This window comes from Gossypium raimondii, chromosome 7 (genome assembly GCF_025698545.1).
Source record: "Gossypium raimondii isolate GPD5lz chromosome 7, ASM2569854v1, whole genome shotgun sequence".
Classification (NCBI taxonomy): domain Eukaryota; kingdom Viridiplantae; phylum Streptophyta; class Magnoliopsida; order Malvales; family Malvaceae; genus Gossypium; species Gossypium raimondii.
Genome location: NC_068571.1, coordinates 51,407,594 through 51,423,902, shown reverse-complemented (window position 1 = coordinate 51,423,902; position 16,309 = coordinate 51,407,594). Strand labels below are relative to the sequence as shown.

Below are 16,309 nucleotides of genomic sequence, written 5' to 3'. Positions count from 1 at the left end.
ACCACTAAGAACCCAAAATGGTGAGTAGAAAACTGAAAATAAAGGTCAAATTCTAGTTTTTATCCTTCTACTATGCTCAATTTGAAATCTAACCCTAGTTTTATAATATCATTAGTTTACACAAGTAGGTCAAATTTTAGTTTTTATCCTTGTACTATGCTCATTTTAGGGGAAAAAAAAATTCACCTAATTAATGATCAGGTAGGAAGGGCATTCTTCTCTTGGTTAAATGGAATAATTTGAATTTGAGCATGCTTAAATGTGTATTGTTTCCCAATTTAAGGGTTTTGGAGTAATGAATAGTAGTAAAATTTGTATCAAGGAAAAACTTTTAATTAATGAAAAAATCATTTTGACCCTCCAAAATTAATAATTTAAGTTCATGTAATATTTTCTTTTTATCTTTAATCTCTTAAAAATTATAATTTTTCTTGATCTCCTTCCGAAATTTCCTAATTTCAGATTATATTAAAGGTTAAAATATTCCATAGGTTCTTGTACTTTTATTTCTTGTTAACATCGGATTAGAGTTTTGAAATCATAAAAGTAGAAGGATTAAAGTTTAAACTTATGAAGAGTAAAGGGATCTAAGGTATATGTGAACCTATGTTAAATAAAACTATAAGGACTAAATCATAGTGTTAAGTAAAATGAAGTGTAAAAGTAGAAATGAAGCAAAAATAAAAGGAGGCAATAACGGAGTTGGGATATAATTTGAAATTCAAAAGCAGGGGAGAAAGGATCCCGCTCAATGGAATTCCTTCACTTTTTGAGTCTCTGACATTTTAATTTGGAAATTTGTGTTATGGCATTCGAGATTGTTTGGTCCCACTGTCGTATGAAAAGGTACGTCGCCTTTGTTTTATACAAATATCAAAAGTTGGAAACCGAAAAAAATAAAATAAGACAACAAATTACCCGACAAAGGATCTCTCTAATCTCTCCTCTCAACATTTTTGTTTGGTTTCTTCTGTTATACCCAACCCCCTAACTATGTTTATGTTGCACTCTTCATATCTAACTAAAATAGAAATTACAACAGTACACTTCTAATAAACCTATTCATGGGTATGATTATTTAGTCTTGAGTAAAAAAAATGTCTATTTTGAAAGCTATTATTTTAGAAATATTTGCTTGTTATGTTGCACCTATTTAAGTATAAATATTTATTTTAATATTTGTGATGTATTTTATATATTTTTTAAAATTATATAAAAATATAATATGGGTGAGCCGGACCCCAATCTTAACATTTTTATCCGAACTAGAATTCAGGTATTAAAGTAAACCCGAACCTATCAAATGGGTCTAAAACTTTGTCAACATCCGACTCAACCCATAAACGAATCATTCAAAACCAAATAATTTTGTTTTAATTTGATAAATATTTGAAAACTTTCCTGGTATCGTATCTCATTTCTCCAAATAAGGGTGGGTTTGGATGGGCGATTGGGTGCGGTGCGGTGCGTTTAGTTTACTTTTTGTCTCACGCTACAGTATCGCTACAGTGTCTAATCTCACCGCCACCGCTATTTTTACACTAACCGCAGGTAAATGCACCGCCCATCCAAACTCACCCTAAGAATGAAAAAGAAGAAGAGTGGTTAAGCTACTTGTATGGACAGTGTTAAATCGCTGTTCAACTTCAAAAAACTCCTTTATCGTTTCTTTTAGAAAAGTTAGTACTACGACACCACTAAAACATTAATCTCTTTATTTTTCTATATTTTTATAATCTCTTTTAGAAACATTATTGTTGTTGGTGAAGAAAACATTTTTTCCACTCCACCCTTAATTCAAACAACAAGTATACAGTTTAATACAGAAGGACTAAACTCATAATTAATTATCTTTCTATATAAGGTTAAGCATAGGAAAACAAAGGAGAAAAAAAGGTGAGAAGTTGATTGGTTGGTGATTTGATGCCTGCAAGTATTTCATAAAACTACAAATATCATTTGAACTTTACAGTGTAAAAAGGACAAATCTTTTTTCTTAATTTTGAAATTCGTTGGCAATGAAGGGTTTGATTCAAATGTGTTCATAGAACCCAAAACAGTAAGATCTATTGATAGTGAATTAATATTTTTAGCTTAGGATTCTCTGTCAATCTTAGAAGTACAGTGTAATGCTGTAATTGGAGTAAAAAGAAAGTCAAGTTTGGGCTCCAATTTAAATCCTAATTGAAATGTGAAGAAGACAGTGACAGCCACATTGAAGTAATAAAAATCAATAAATAAAAACATGCAAATTGGGGATTGGGAGTTTCTTTGGGTTAATTAATTACTTTCAATGTTTTTACTTTGGTTGGTGTGCTCCTTAATTTGTCCAGCCTCTGACTGCATGTGTTTTTTTTACCTATAACCCGTTCTCAAAAGATATTACATTTCAATGCATTTAAATTCACATTATCTTACATTAACAACAATATTTATGTCAATCGAACTAATATTTAATCGAAAGATGCATACCATAAACATCTAATATTAACAATAAAAATTAATAGAATTAATTATAACAGGAGACTCAAATGGTGAAACAAAACTCAAGCCTAGTTCTTAAACAACCCTAAACTCCCAAAGGGGAGAGAATATCCAAATCAACAAATGTTCCGATTAGAGCCATTGTCGACCACTATTACTTTATATTTTCTCTCCTTTCATCATTTCAATTTGGAACGATTGGGTTTTATGTATTAAGATGGAAAATGGTCACCATCCTATTTTATTTCCTCTCACTTCTTTTTTTTCTTACCAAGCGCAATCAAAGTTTATTTTCTTTCCATTCATTCACTTTTTCGGCCAACCAAGCACACCCTAAAAGGATGGGGTGCTTCAACCATCAAACCTTTTAATTTCGTGTGTTGGTACCATAACTCCACCACATCTCATCTGCGAGGCTTAAAGAGTGGCTAATGGTACCCGGAGAAAACAACTCACCTGAAGTCAAAGGTGAAACGATAAATTTTTTATAGGGAGGGTGAGATTAATTATATAATTTTTTATATAATTTCACTATAGAATTGACACATATATATATATATATATACTGGTTTTAAAAGTTATTTAGGATTTTAGGAGTTTTTTTTCGATATTTAGGGGAGTGAAATAAAAGATACATTCTACAAAAAACGTTTTTAGTTCAAAGCGCACTTTATAGGACACACTTTCGAAAATATTTTTAAAAACCGCAATTTTCTAATATATTAGCCTTTTGTTAGATGGTTAAATGTTTGTAATATTATTTTTAAGTCTCAAGTTCGATTCCTCTCTTGTACACATTTTTATTTTTATTCCATTTTGTTTTAAATTTTTAAGTTACAATTACAATTTCTTTTTACACATCTACTCTATTTTGCATTTTTTAAGTTACAATTTCGATAGTAATTACAATTAATATATTCGTATAAGTATGACTAAAATAATTTATTATAATACACATCTAGATTTGAATAAGGCTCACACATTGTGGAACGTAAGCCACAATTAAATCTAGACTAAAACTTACATATGATATTCATCCACATTGGGACTTAAATATAAGATGTCAAAGTTTGTGGAGCCTCAATCTATTTCACAAAATTAAACGCATTCAATTGAACACAATGATGATTTAATTATCTATATTACTTATAAAATCCCTAAGTGATATGGTGTGATGAGTTAATTGAACATTAACTCAATTAATAAAGAATTAAAAGGGCATAAAAACAATAAAAAATATTATAAAAGTACTTAAATCTTTAAATAATTGACATAATAACTTTTTTGGCCCTCCAACTTTGCAAAAAAAAATCATTTTTAGCCCTCTATTTATTTTTTTGACCTTTTTTAGCCCTTGAACTTGTATTTTTTTATTAAATCACCCCAAAGTAGATGAAAAAGTTAACGTTTGTTGACTATAGTATACACGTGAATTGCCATGTGGATGACATTTCAATATTTAATTAATTTTATAAAATTAAAAATATATTTTTTATAATTTTACACTTTTTAATAGTTTTAATATTTTTTAATTTTTAAAAACAATTTTATTTTTTCTAAATTTCTTTTAAAAATTTAAGTAAATGCTAACATGTCATCTAAGTGGGTGTATGTCACATCAACAAAGTTAAAAATATTAAATTTTCCATCTATTTTAAGGCAATTTAACAAAAACACAAGTTTAAGAGATAAAAAATGTAGAAAAATAAATGATTTTTAAATAATTTTATGTTTTTAATGATTTTAAATTTAAAAAAACATTTTTAAATTTTTAAATTTTTTAAAACTTAATTAAATGATAACGTGTCATCCACGTGGGTGTGAGCCACATTAGCAAAGTTAAAACAGGTTGACTTTTCCATCTATTTTAGGGTGATTTAACAAAAAAACACAAAATGAAGAGTTAAAAAAAGTGAAAAAATAAATAAAGGACAAAAATAACTTTTTTTTTATAAAATTGGAAGACTAAAAAAATAATTATGCTTAAATAATTTTATAAATTTTAAAATGACATTTCCATCAAATAAAATTTCCCTTCAAACTTATTAAAATTAAAACTCCAGAAACAGAATAATTGAATTACACAAATTTGTTATAAATTTATGTACGAGGTTCATTAATGTTTATAGACAAAGGGCGATAGTCAATAGTCAAAAGTCAAAGCTCAGGGTTCCAGGAATGAACACCTTGTCTGTCTGTCCCTCCCTCTCTCTCACGTGCCCTTCACCCCTGTTCATATTTGTATTATTTTTTGAATTTAAACAAAATTTTATACATTAATAATAATAATATATATATTTTTATCATTACAATAATAAAAAAAGAGGTGAACGATAATATTTGAGTTCATGTCATGTAAGTGTTAAAGAAAATGCTCCAATCAATTATGGTCATTGAGTTTTTCACAAAATGGATGAAAGCGAAGGCTTTCTCTACAATCACGGAAAAGCAAATGAAGGCAGTTGTTTAAAAGACAATAATATGTAGGTATGACCTCCCACAGATAATGCCACCTATTTACATGGAAAATTTGTGGATTTTGTAAAAGCCTTTATATATATTTTTAGTCCATAACTCGGTTAAAACTCCATAAACAAATGAGCAGACATAGACCATCCTATAAGCTTTAAAAAAGAAAGTTGACGAGGAAAAGGGATCATGGTTGGAAGAGCTACCAAGAATCCTTTAGGCCCTGCAAAAAATATCACATGCAGGCACGCGCGGAACACCATTCAACCTCATGTTTGGCTTTAAGGCAGTAATCCTTGTGGAGATTGACTTGAGGTTGAACACTCACAGAGTAAGACTTTTACCGCATTACCACTGCCAATCAATATCCTTTTTACTTCAAACCCAACAATAGCAATTGTGACGACCATAAGGTCGTTCTTTTATTAAGAACTACACTTTCATCTTCTTCATTGAAATTTACTTGCCACCTGTTGTGTTACACCCTCATTTGGCAAGCTAGTACTGTTTTGGAGATTGTGCTGGTGAGCGACGTAGACAGGTTAGCGTTGGTAAGCTTCCTAGAAAAGTATTTCGCTGAACTTCACCGAGTTTGCAGAATCTTACTTTGCGGTTAGCGAGTTCCTTCTTGCGGCGAGATTCTTTATTTGGCGGACTCTCCCACTAATAAGTTTGTCGCCCGTGTTTTTGTGTTGCCGCAGATGAAATTGTAGTCGTTAGTGGGACATGTTTAAGTCATCTAGCATCCTAGTGGAGGTAACGTGTCAATAACCTGAACACTTGGGGAGCCTCATAGGATGTGATTAATTAGTGGAAGCGTGTGAGCATAATTACTGATTAGAGTTTAACCTTGAGTGAGATTTAGGTTGGAGATAGCTTAAATAGGACAGCCTGGTAGTGGAGAGAAGATTTCTATTTCATCTTCTCCACTAACCTTCGTTATCATCGAAGAAAAACTAAAGGTGTTCTTCATCGTTAACGAAAGAGTTGTTTGTCAAGCTTATAAAAGCTTCTTTCCCTTAAGTTGTTTGTTGGTAAAATTCTTCAATCATTCTTTAAGTTTACTAGATAGAAATGAGTTATTATAAGAGCTATTCAATAGGGCTTTCATTTGAATATTAGATAGGAAGTAAACTTCTATCCGGAAACTGTTTGCATGTTTATCGATTTATATTATTTCATAAGCTTTGGTTATTTTTATATTTAAAGAAGCCATTTGATTGTTTTAGCCAAAGATATGAGAGAAGGTCCTAGTGTTAAAGGGAAAGAACTCGTTGAGTAGGAAAGCTCTGAGTCTGTTATCTGTATTATTTCATTTAAACCTACCTACTATATATCCAGAGAAGTGACTTTAACCTTTGGTTCTGATACTTGCATCAAATGAGATGCGTTTAAGGAGTCGATGCATGTACGATTATAGTCAGTAAATCAGAAACAGAAGTCATGCATGTGAATGGGTATAAATACTTCTTCCTTGGTGCACAAGCTCCGTATCCAAAATGGTGTAAGGAAGCATTGGAAGGTTGTTACGTATGATAATGAAAAGAAGATACAAGATATTATGTTTTGCCTACGATATGACACTCTAGTGCAAACCGTGATTGGTGAATACCCGACTGTGGGGAAACTCATTTGTTCGAAATACAATGAGGAATCATGGATATATGGAGGTTATGATTGGTTTAATGGCTCTAATGAGAGGTATAAAGATACAAGAATAATGGTTCTTCAGAACTAGGATCAAAAGCTAATATAAGGAAGGAAGTATAAAGATAAGAGAGTGTATATTGTGTTAAACAAAATGTGAACGTTGTATGAAGTGTAAATAGTATGATAAATAGTCATAAAGGGGTAATCTGCAAAGGTAGCGTACATGCAGAGTAGTTGTGCCTCGTGCCCGTCATATGCGAGTCTCTAATATCGGATGGTGTCCGCCATTGGACTGTGCCCATTTGTTGATACTTCGAAAACAAGAAGAATAGAATCCGCCAGGGTGGCGTACCATTTGTTGGTCTAAGTCTTAGTCTAATAGTGTATGTTGAACCCTATTTTAACATTTTGTAATTTTTATTTTATTTTATAATTTTTACAATTTTTATTTTTTGTAATTTATATATTTTTAATTTTTATAAAATTTAAACTTTTCGATATTTTTATAATATTTTTAAATATTTTTCATAATTTTTATATTTTGTACTTTTAATAATTTTAAATGCTTTTTGAATTTTAATAATTTATATAACTTTTGTCATCTATAATAATTGTGTATAACTTTTTGTACTTTTATATATTTTAATAAATATATTTTAATTTTTGTATTTTTATGATCTTTAATAATTTTAAATATAAAATATCATATTTCGACACATTACACAATTTTAACATGTTACATTACTAAAACAACCTCAAAATAGCTATGTTACTCTTTAATAGTTAACCTTTTAACTTTAAGGATTAAATGACTTAATTTATTAAAATTTTGACCTTCAAGAATTCAATTTAGAATGGATTTTTTTAGAGCTTTAGACACCTTTGGCCTAAAAATTATAAGCCAACAAATGGAACGTCCCAGGACAAATGGGGTTACTGCGCCTAAATGCATAAAACAAATCAAAGAACAAAGAATGTTCGGTTAGATCCCTTCCCTTCTACCTATTTTACATTTTTTTACTATCTGTTATATACACTTTTATTCCAAAATTGTGAGCATAAGAAGTGCTCAACTCAACTTTTGTCCCTCCTACCATTTGGTGAATGCTCACTAAGTTTTCAATTGGCAGCCATAACAGACACCCTTGGGCTAGGGAGTCCCATGTATGCAAGCCTTGGTGAGACACGGATTTTGGGGCTCGGTCTTGGTGAAGGTATCGGACCACAGTTTCCGAAGCGACCATGTTCAATCCTTGGAGATAGGTTGACTTGTTCCAATGCCTGAAATTGCAGCTCTTTGGGGTAGTCTTTAACACAACCAATTCGAGGGCCAACACCACTTGACCACTTGCAAGACAAACGGTTCGCCATATTGAATGCTGGTTCTTCCACATTGGCAGCACTGTTGCCTATGCTACTTTGTAGACTCACTGTTGCCGTTGGATCTTTGATCTCCCCATGCTTGGATTCATCAACAGCAACTTTGCATGCGGTGTAGTCATCATCTACTGCACATCTCTGCATAAGAAATGAGGAACCAATAAGCCTAAATGACTATTTAAGCTAAACACATGCAAACTTGGAGAAAATAATGTTAGATTATTACCTTTACATTGGTCAAATCTACATTCTGTTCCTCAAGGAAAATAATGAATTCCTTGAAATTATCTTCAGTTGGGAGGTAATGACCACTGTAAGGCCAAATAGCCTGGAAAGGAAGATAAGCATTTAGCATCATACATTAGATATTGATCCAAATATTGTATTAGGTAATATCTGAAGAATAAGTTTCTTGGAGACCAAGTAATAGGCTTTGTAGGGATACGAGAAAAAGTTCGGCAGAACACCTGGTGTATTCCATGCGTTTGAACACTAGAGAGCATAAAAATTGGTTTTGTTTCGAGGCTCAGGTTTAATATTTGTTTATAAAGTTTTTGGAGATCTTTATAATCTCTACGTTTATAGTGGATTTTCATCTCTCATTCATGGATGTAAGCAACCAGGCCCAAACTTCATTAAAATAGTGTCTCTTGTGCATATGAGTTGATCTCATGTTGATTACTTTTCCTCGTATAAATTTCTAACGAAACAAAGTCTCAAGGGAAAAAAATCTGGTGCAAGGTATTTGGAATTGCAGTGTGCACAATATTTACCTCAAGAACTCCTTGAGAAACCACCAATCTTCCGGCTGCTGTCGTAGCCCCACCGGAAAGGAAACTTGAGTGCTGAAAAACACCTTTTTTCTTCTGCCCAACATACAAGGATTTTGATGTGCTAAGTACAAAAATCCACTTGGAATCATCAATGGTGTTAACAAGTAATCCGGATTGCTTGTAAACAAGCTTTCCACTATCTACAATCACTTCGAATGCTTCCCTCTCTTTCTGCAAGCAAGAAAAAACAGATATGATTAAAAACATACACAAAAAACAACTTTAAACAGAATTGGAGCATTTCAAATGGGATAGAACTAAATAAGACTCACTGGTCCAAGATAATTAATGCATTGCTGTTGTAGACTAGTTCTTTGACACTTCTTAAGGCTTAGTTCTTTGCCATCACCGATATCCAACCTTGAGTTCCATGATAGAAAATGAATTTCAAATATCAGAACATAAGGGTGAAAAAGAGTAGCCTTCACTTATGTAACTTCGGAGTTTAGTTTTACGAAAGTACATTACCAGTAGAAGAAAGGTTGTGAGCTCTTGCTTGCAGACCAGACATCATAGTAGAAGTGTAAATTGTGTCCATAACGATGGCGCGGATCAATCTGCAGCAAGATAAAAGAAAAAAAACAGTTACTCATAAATCTAAGAAAATAACATAACATCCAGATCTGGTCCATGTGAGTTCTAATGATACCATATCTTAGCAGAGTTTGCTATAAACACAAAAAAGGGGACTCAATGGAAAAGCCAATTTTGGAGTAATCAAGAAGGATGGTATGGACTTACAGCTTCAAGCCAATGTTGAAGTGCTAGTTTTTGAGCTTTTTCATCCTTAGACAAACCCTTTCCTAACTACAAATTCAAAAAAGGATGTTCTTGTCAGCCTTCAAGCAAAATGTTAAGAACCATTGGGGGAAAAAAGTGCTAAGTAATGTATTTTAAGGACTGGAAACAGCTTAGAAAAGTACCTTGGCAGCCCTTGTTTTAGCCCTTGACCACTTTGATATCACAGTTTCTTGTTTCTCAATCTCATAGAACGAAATAGAACACCTTCTTAGTGCTGCAGAATCTAAGGTCTTCCACCTGCAAATGTTAAGTGAATGTAAGAACCAAAACAAATAACTCGAAATCGAAAACACTGAAAAAAGGAACAGCAAAATTGAGATTATATGGAGACAAACCAGAGCTCTTCAACAACAACTGCACAATCTGCAAGGTTCCTTCTTGTCCTATACCCTTTGTAGACTTTTTGAAGCTTAGTTGCAGCAGAATCAAGCTCAGTTACAGGCCTTGGAGAAGAAAATACAACTGGTTCAGGGAGCTTTATGGTGGGTTTTTTTGGTATAACTATTCTATTTGGTTTAATAGATTGTTCAAGCTTTGTTTCATGGGAATCACCACCATTATCAAAACTACCAAAAACCTTGTGTTCAAGGATTTCCTCCCGTGTTGATAAAAGCAAAGAAAGGGAAATACCCATTGATTTCAAAGAGGAAAAAAAATCAAGAACCTCACCTACAACAAAGAAAGCAGTCCAAAAACCAAAAAGAAAACTTTTTTTTCTTCTGACTTATTGAGCTCAACTGCAAAGTAAATTCAACTTGTTGAAGTAGGTGAAGACAGACAGCTTAATATATAGGCAATTGGGTGGCAGGTTGAACAATTCAAGCTATACCGTGGAAAATTTAATACACTATGAAAAGGACACCATGTTAAAAACGATTCAAAGTTGGCGAGTCATGCATAAAGATAGTTAACCCTTACCTGATTTCCACTGAACGAGTGGAAGTGAGGTTTAAGGTGACCTTCAAAGAAGTTGATTAGAAAGAATGAAGAAACATCAGTTAAGAGGAACAACACATGTTTTAAAAGGAAGGAAGAAACAACAACACATACAGGAAGCAGATAATAATGGTAAAATTACACAAGGGGGTCCCTGTGATTGTAATAAAGGTGGAGTTGTTTGTATGTTATTGATTTTTCAGAAGTGAAAAAGCAAAAGCAATTTTTGTTTTTCAAAATAACATCTTTTAACCCTTATTTATATAATTATTTTTCTATTCAATTTTTATTTTATATATATTTAATTTAATAATTAATATATTTTATAATAATTAAAATATAGATTATACATTCAATTTTAATTTTACAAATAATTAATATTAATTACTTATAAATATTTAAAATTTATATTTCATATATTAAAATATTAATAATAAGTTATAATAAATTATTTTTATATTTCTACTAAAATATCCTTAACATTAACAAATTTAAACATCATTTGAATACATATTTTTATTTCATAATATCCTATTTAACATATATATATTTTATTATTCAAAATTGTTTTTATAATAATATTAAATATTTAATTTTAAACTAAATTTAAAAAACATTTTTATCCGCAATAAAAATATCTTTGGTTGAATGAGCTTGAAGTTGGGTTCAAATTTAGAAACGTTTGGATAAAATAAAGTTTAAAAATAGATCGATTTTAAATATTTAAATTTGAATCGAATCTTTTTTAGTTTATAATATTTTATATTTTATGTAGTTTATAACATGAAAATTAACTCTATAATAGTATATGATAGTATAATGTAAGCATTAAACAAATGTTAAGATGATCATATATAAAATTTTATTAAGTAAAAATATATAAAATCATTAACATTAAATTAAAAATAATATAAATATATTTTTAAATAATAATATGAGCAGTCTTAAAATGAGATTGAGTTAACTATTTACAAATATGAAGGGGGATTGGGTAAAATTTTAAGGCTCATATTTTGGACAACTCAAGCTTGAGTAAGTATGAAATGTGTTAATATCATATTTAGGTCCGGCCATGAACACACCTATGAAACTTATTTTTGTCACTAGTAATTTAAGTTTAAGGTAAACTATATTATTAGTCATTAAATTATGCGAAGTTTTCTTTTTGACCATTTAACGAAAAAAAGTCGCAATTTGGTTACTAAAAATTTTAAAATTGTTTTTAAAGTCACCCAAATTGTTAAGTGGCACTTTTAGTTGGTATAATAACAATTTTAGTATTTTACTTTTATACTTTCATCAATTTGACCCTAATTCTATATAAAATTATTAAAAAACCAAATTTATTTTTAAAAATAAAATGTTGTTGTTGAAGGACTAATATGTATAGAAAATAAAAAAATCATCGTTCACTAGAATCCTATAATAAATTAAAAACAGAACAAAACCAAAATGTTAAATCATTACATATTTCCTTAATGTTTCACGAAATTAAATTAGTAACATCTTCAAGTCAAATTTCATGCCATTGAAGAACATCCAAAATTCATGTTACAAAGACTTGTAAAATCGACTCTGATGCCATTTTTTTAGCAAAAAAGTGCAAAATATACCACAACTTTTTTCTTTTTGACTCAATTTAGATTTTTAATTCATTTAAATTTTTTTCAAAACCCAAATTATAAAAACAAATTAAATTTTGATTCTTTTTCTTATAACAAAAAGCTAAAGCAAAAAGCAAAAGAAAAAAAAAGTAAAAACAGAGGACCAATAAGAGAAAATTTTGGAGTGTTAAAAACAAATTTTCCTTCACTTTATCTATTTTTATTTTTATTTTAGAATTTTCTAATTCTTTAAAAAGAATTTTAATTTTGTCATTTTATATAATTAAGGTCAAATTGACAAAAGAATATAAAAATTAAAAATTAAAAATATTATTATACCAGCTAAAAAATGTAATTTAAAATTGGGTAAAAAAACAATTTCAAAACTTCAGTAACCAAATTATAATTTTAAATTAAATAACCAAAACGAAGACCGGTGTTGTTTATCCTTAAAAGTTTAAAAATAATAATTGCAAGAAACTAAGTATATTGTATTATAGTAATTTTAGAATGGTAATATTTTACAATTTTCAAACGTTATAATGTCAATAATGTCAAACAGATCAGTGGGAGAGTGATCTTAAAAAATTTCATGCCCTCCGAAATGGAAACAGTACCCAGACTGAAGACTCAAAAGTTGATCGGAGATTGTCATATTCGTCTGCTTATGCAGTGATCTTTTGCATCCTTTGCCTATGCCTTCTCCTTAGCCGGTGTTGGTATCAGATGGTGCAATGTTGCTGCTGGGATAACAGCAGCTGGGCTAGGATCCTTGACTCGATGAGACCCTGTTTTCCTCAGACTGAAATTCCGGTCTGCTCCACTTGGTATTAAGTTCTGCAATGGCCATGGAAGGTGCCGCATCAGTCTCGTCGAGCTCACAAGCAAGATCACACCCATCATGATAAATAACCTGCAATCAGAAAATTTTCAGGTAAATTGCTGTTTCAGCAGTCTCATCCAAACTTCTTTTTTCTTTTTATTTCAAACAAGAAAAATGCGATACAAGTGGCAAGCCACACGAGAGAACGTTCGACACAGAAATTGTGTAAAGAATAGAATAGCACTAAATACCATCCAAGCAGAAGAGAAAGACGAGCAACTGGTGCTGAAGGTAACCGTTCACCCAATGCGAGCATACCAGCCAGTACACCAGTCACAATTGATGCCACAGCAGCACAAGTGGATATCACAATTGCTCTACCATGCTTCAAGCCGCGAGTCTGCTCACAAGGTGTAAAAGATCATGTTACATATCTAGAGGCTCAAGTATATAACAATAGTTGGCAAAGTAACACATTAGCGGACCCTGTTAAACATAAATTCCTGATAATGAACCTTTCTTCCGCTAAATCAAAACATAAGTGGACCATGTTAAACATGAATTTTCTTAATCACACGCATGGACACAGCTAAATAGAAGGTAAAGGTGTCAACATGCTTGGATAACTTGATGAACCACTTTGAGTAGCGGAAATACCTGGTAGTAAAATCCAGTACCACTACAACATATACTGATTGAGACACATAGAGGAATCAACATTTTGGAAAAGCCCTGCTGCACGAAGACAAATCCTATCTTTGATATCACCGATGCCATTCTGAAAAGAAAAATGGAGCTACATTTAAAATGAACATCCAGAACCACAATAACCCCATCAGTCTTGATGCAGCCATGCAGGCACATAGCAGTGCTACAGGGATCAATTATAAACCATGAAGAGCAACAATAACATGTCCAATAAAAGTAGTTAAGGTAAAAAAGATTACCCAAACAAAATTCCTGATTCCAAGCCATATATGATCTCTTCAACAACCTCATACTCCATCTACATGAAAACAATTGTTAATAAGTGCACAAAAGCGAGAAAGGGGGGATAATCAAAGGAACAATGAAATATAGCATAAGAGTTTACCAGCTCTTGCTCTCTCCGCTGACGCTTGCAGATGCGAAGCCACCCATTCAGGAGTACCTGTATAACCATATACAGAGCACGAAAGCATGCAGGATGGATTAGCCCACAATAAATAATCAAAGGAACAAAGACAGGAAAACAGGGATGATTGGAGATATCATGAGTAGGGCACTCCAATGACAAACAACAACAACAGTTCTTTTAGTTTCTTTAAAATAATTCAGCTTGACTGAAGCTCAAAATTTTCTAAATTTTATATTCAATAAATATAAAATCCAACAGGAATTGATAATTTACAAGTATTTTAAGGAGCACAAGAAAACAGCTTCAATACTAAATTTACAAAACAATTCATTCATCAATAAAAGCCATCATCATGCCACTCAATAAATCTTGCACCTAGGAGGGATGCACCAGCAGTAAGTTAATAGCACTTGGTGTAATATGATTAAACTAAAGATCCAATTATGTTCTACACAGACTGAGATCTAGTACTTGCGTTGTTTTATTAGATCAACGGTGTAGATATTATTGAGTGGAAATTGTCCTTCAGATAACTTCTAAAAGTTCCCTGTAAAGGAACAACATTTTTGGTATGATGCATCAAAGCTTTTAGAATTTCTTCGAATTTGCGAATTTCTTAATAGTTTCAAGTTCGCAAGAAAAGAATTTAATCATGAAATAGATCAGTGAATCCTACAACATATTTCAGAAATTTAAAAATATATATGTGATATTAATATAAAAGCAACACTATTAGATAAGAGTACGGGAAAAAGGTACCTACAAACAAGATTACGACAAAGAATGCCAACCATGGTAACTGTAAAATAGATACTGAAGAAGCCACTTGCTCCTCTCCACCAGCACCAACTCCTAAATGAACAAAAAAAGAGATTATTACTATTTACTATGTATAGGTCAATAGTTTTCTACTGCGCTATCATAAGGCTAAACTGGATGATTCTGGTTATCGAAGAAACTGTAAGCATAATCATCAGGAGAAGGTGCATTTAACAGAGTTCAAACCCAAAATGTAATATGGAGATATCAATGGGGAAGATTATAAATACATTATTGAGAACTATCATGCCATGGTTGATTCTATAGGGAGTAATCGAATATGATAACTGGGATTACCTATGGTGCCAATGCCAGCTAATGTAATCCCCAACCAGTCAATAACATTCATGACTTCTTGTAGATAGAAGTGTGAAAAGATTGAAAGAATGGCAAGTCCACAGCCAGAAACTGGTTGAATGACAGATACCTGAACAACACTTTTGTCATTCACAAAGATAAAAGAATATACCAAACATTTAACACTATCAATCATCATATATAGAATTGAATCCCTCTGCAGCCAAGCATTGGTCATTAAGTAGTAAAGTAGTAATCTTATATATCATTAACATCAATTTACCGGAGCCAACGATAAAGCTCTCAGCATCAACAAGGCACCGGATATATCGATCAGAAACCCAACCAGCCATGATTTATTAACAGCATATGCTCTTATCACCTACATAAAAAGAAGTACAAACAAGTCAGAACTTCAAGCGAAGGCCTGATCTGAAGCTGAAATTGATAATTTCTTTTATGATCAATATCCCAAAAATCACACATACTGAAAAGTTTCAAACCAAACCCAATATTACAGTAGCTTAAAAAAGTTTAATGGCTGTATGAATCATTGCAGAATATACAAAAAACAAAAAAAAAAAAACAAAAAGATACCCAGAAAAAGGGTGAATGATACCTTGAACTTGAAGGAGAGAGGAGGGAGAATACCGGTGCCCTTCTTTTGTAGAACTTTGCCTATGTTATTACCAGCGGTAGCGGCCAATGTTAAACAGATCGATTCCCACATTTTTCTTCTTCTTTGCTACTATCTCTATTATTGAAAACTTAAAAAAATCTCTCTTTTTTGTACCTAAAAACAGGGATTTATGGGTGAGGGCAGTGGGCTAGAGGCTTGTTGCTGCCTTACGTTAACCCCTTCTATTTAATAATTAAGGGTTGGTTAATTGGCAAAGGCGGTCGTTTGCTCGTTACATCGCATGTTCTCAAATCCCATGTGGCTGTAGAAACGTGTCTTGCAATAACATTGGATCTTGGTTCAAATTTGAACCAAGTCCTTGTGCTTAAAATTTAATCCCTTTAATTATTTGATTTATAAATTTAAGTCTAATTGATAATACTCTTAATCAATTTTCGCTAAATTTAAATAGGATAT

The 16,309-nt window shown here is 31.7% G+C and overlaps 2 protein-coding genes across 2 annotated transcripts; both read right to left on the bottom strand.

The window, feature by feature from the left end:
* Positions 1-7,524: 7,524 nt before the first annotated feature.
* Positions 7,525-10,570, bottom strand: LOC105803137 (IQ domain-containing protein IQM1). Its single transcript, XM_012635193.2, has 8 exons — positions 9,953-10,570; positions 9,740-9,854; positions 9,558-9,623; positions 9,285-9,373; positions 9,089-9,176; positions 8,757-8,987; positions 8,210-8,311; positions 7,525-8,121 (listed from the first exon to the last, which is right to left on the bottom strand). Exons 1-8 carry the CDS (start codon positions 10,249-10,251, stop codon positions 7,723-7,725), a joined length of 1,389 nt encoding a protein of 462 aa, XP_012490647.1. The 5' UTR covers positions 10,252-10,570; the 3' UTR covers positions 7,525-7,722.
* Positions 10,571-12,627: 2,057 nt separating this feature from the next.
* Positions 12,628-16,084, bottom strand: LOC105803219 (probable magnesium transporter NIPA9). The gene is made up of 9 exons (XM_012635297.2): positions 15,833-16,084; positions 15,497-15,595; positions 15,214-15,343; positions 14,861-14,949; positions 14,074-14,130; positions 13,928-13,986; positions 13,638-13,758; positions 13,232-13,380; positions 12,628-13,070 (listed from the first exon to the last, which is right to left on the bottom strand). The coding sequence occupies exons 1-9, from the start codon at positions 15,941-15,943 to the stop codon at positions 12,851-12,853; spliced, it is 1,035 nt and encodes a 344-aa protein (XP_012490751.1). The 5' UTR covers positions 15,944-16,084; the 3' UTR covers positions 12,628-12,850.
* Positions 16,085-16,309: the final 225 nt, after the last annotated feature.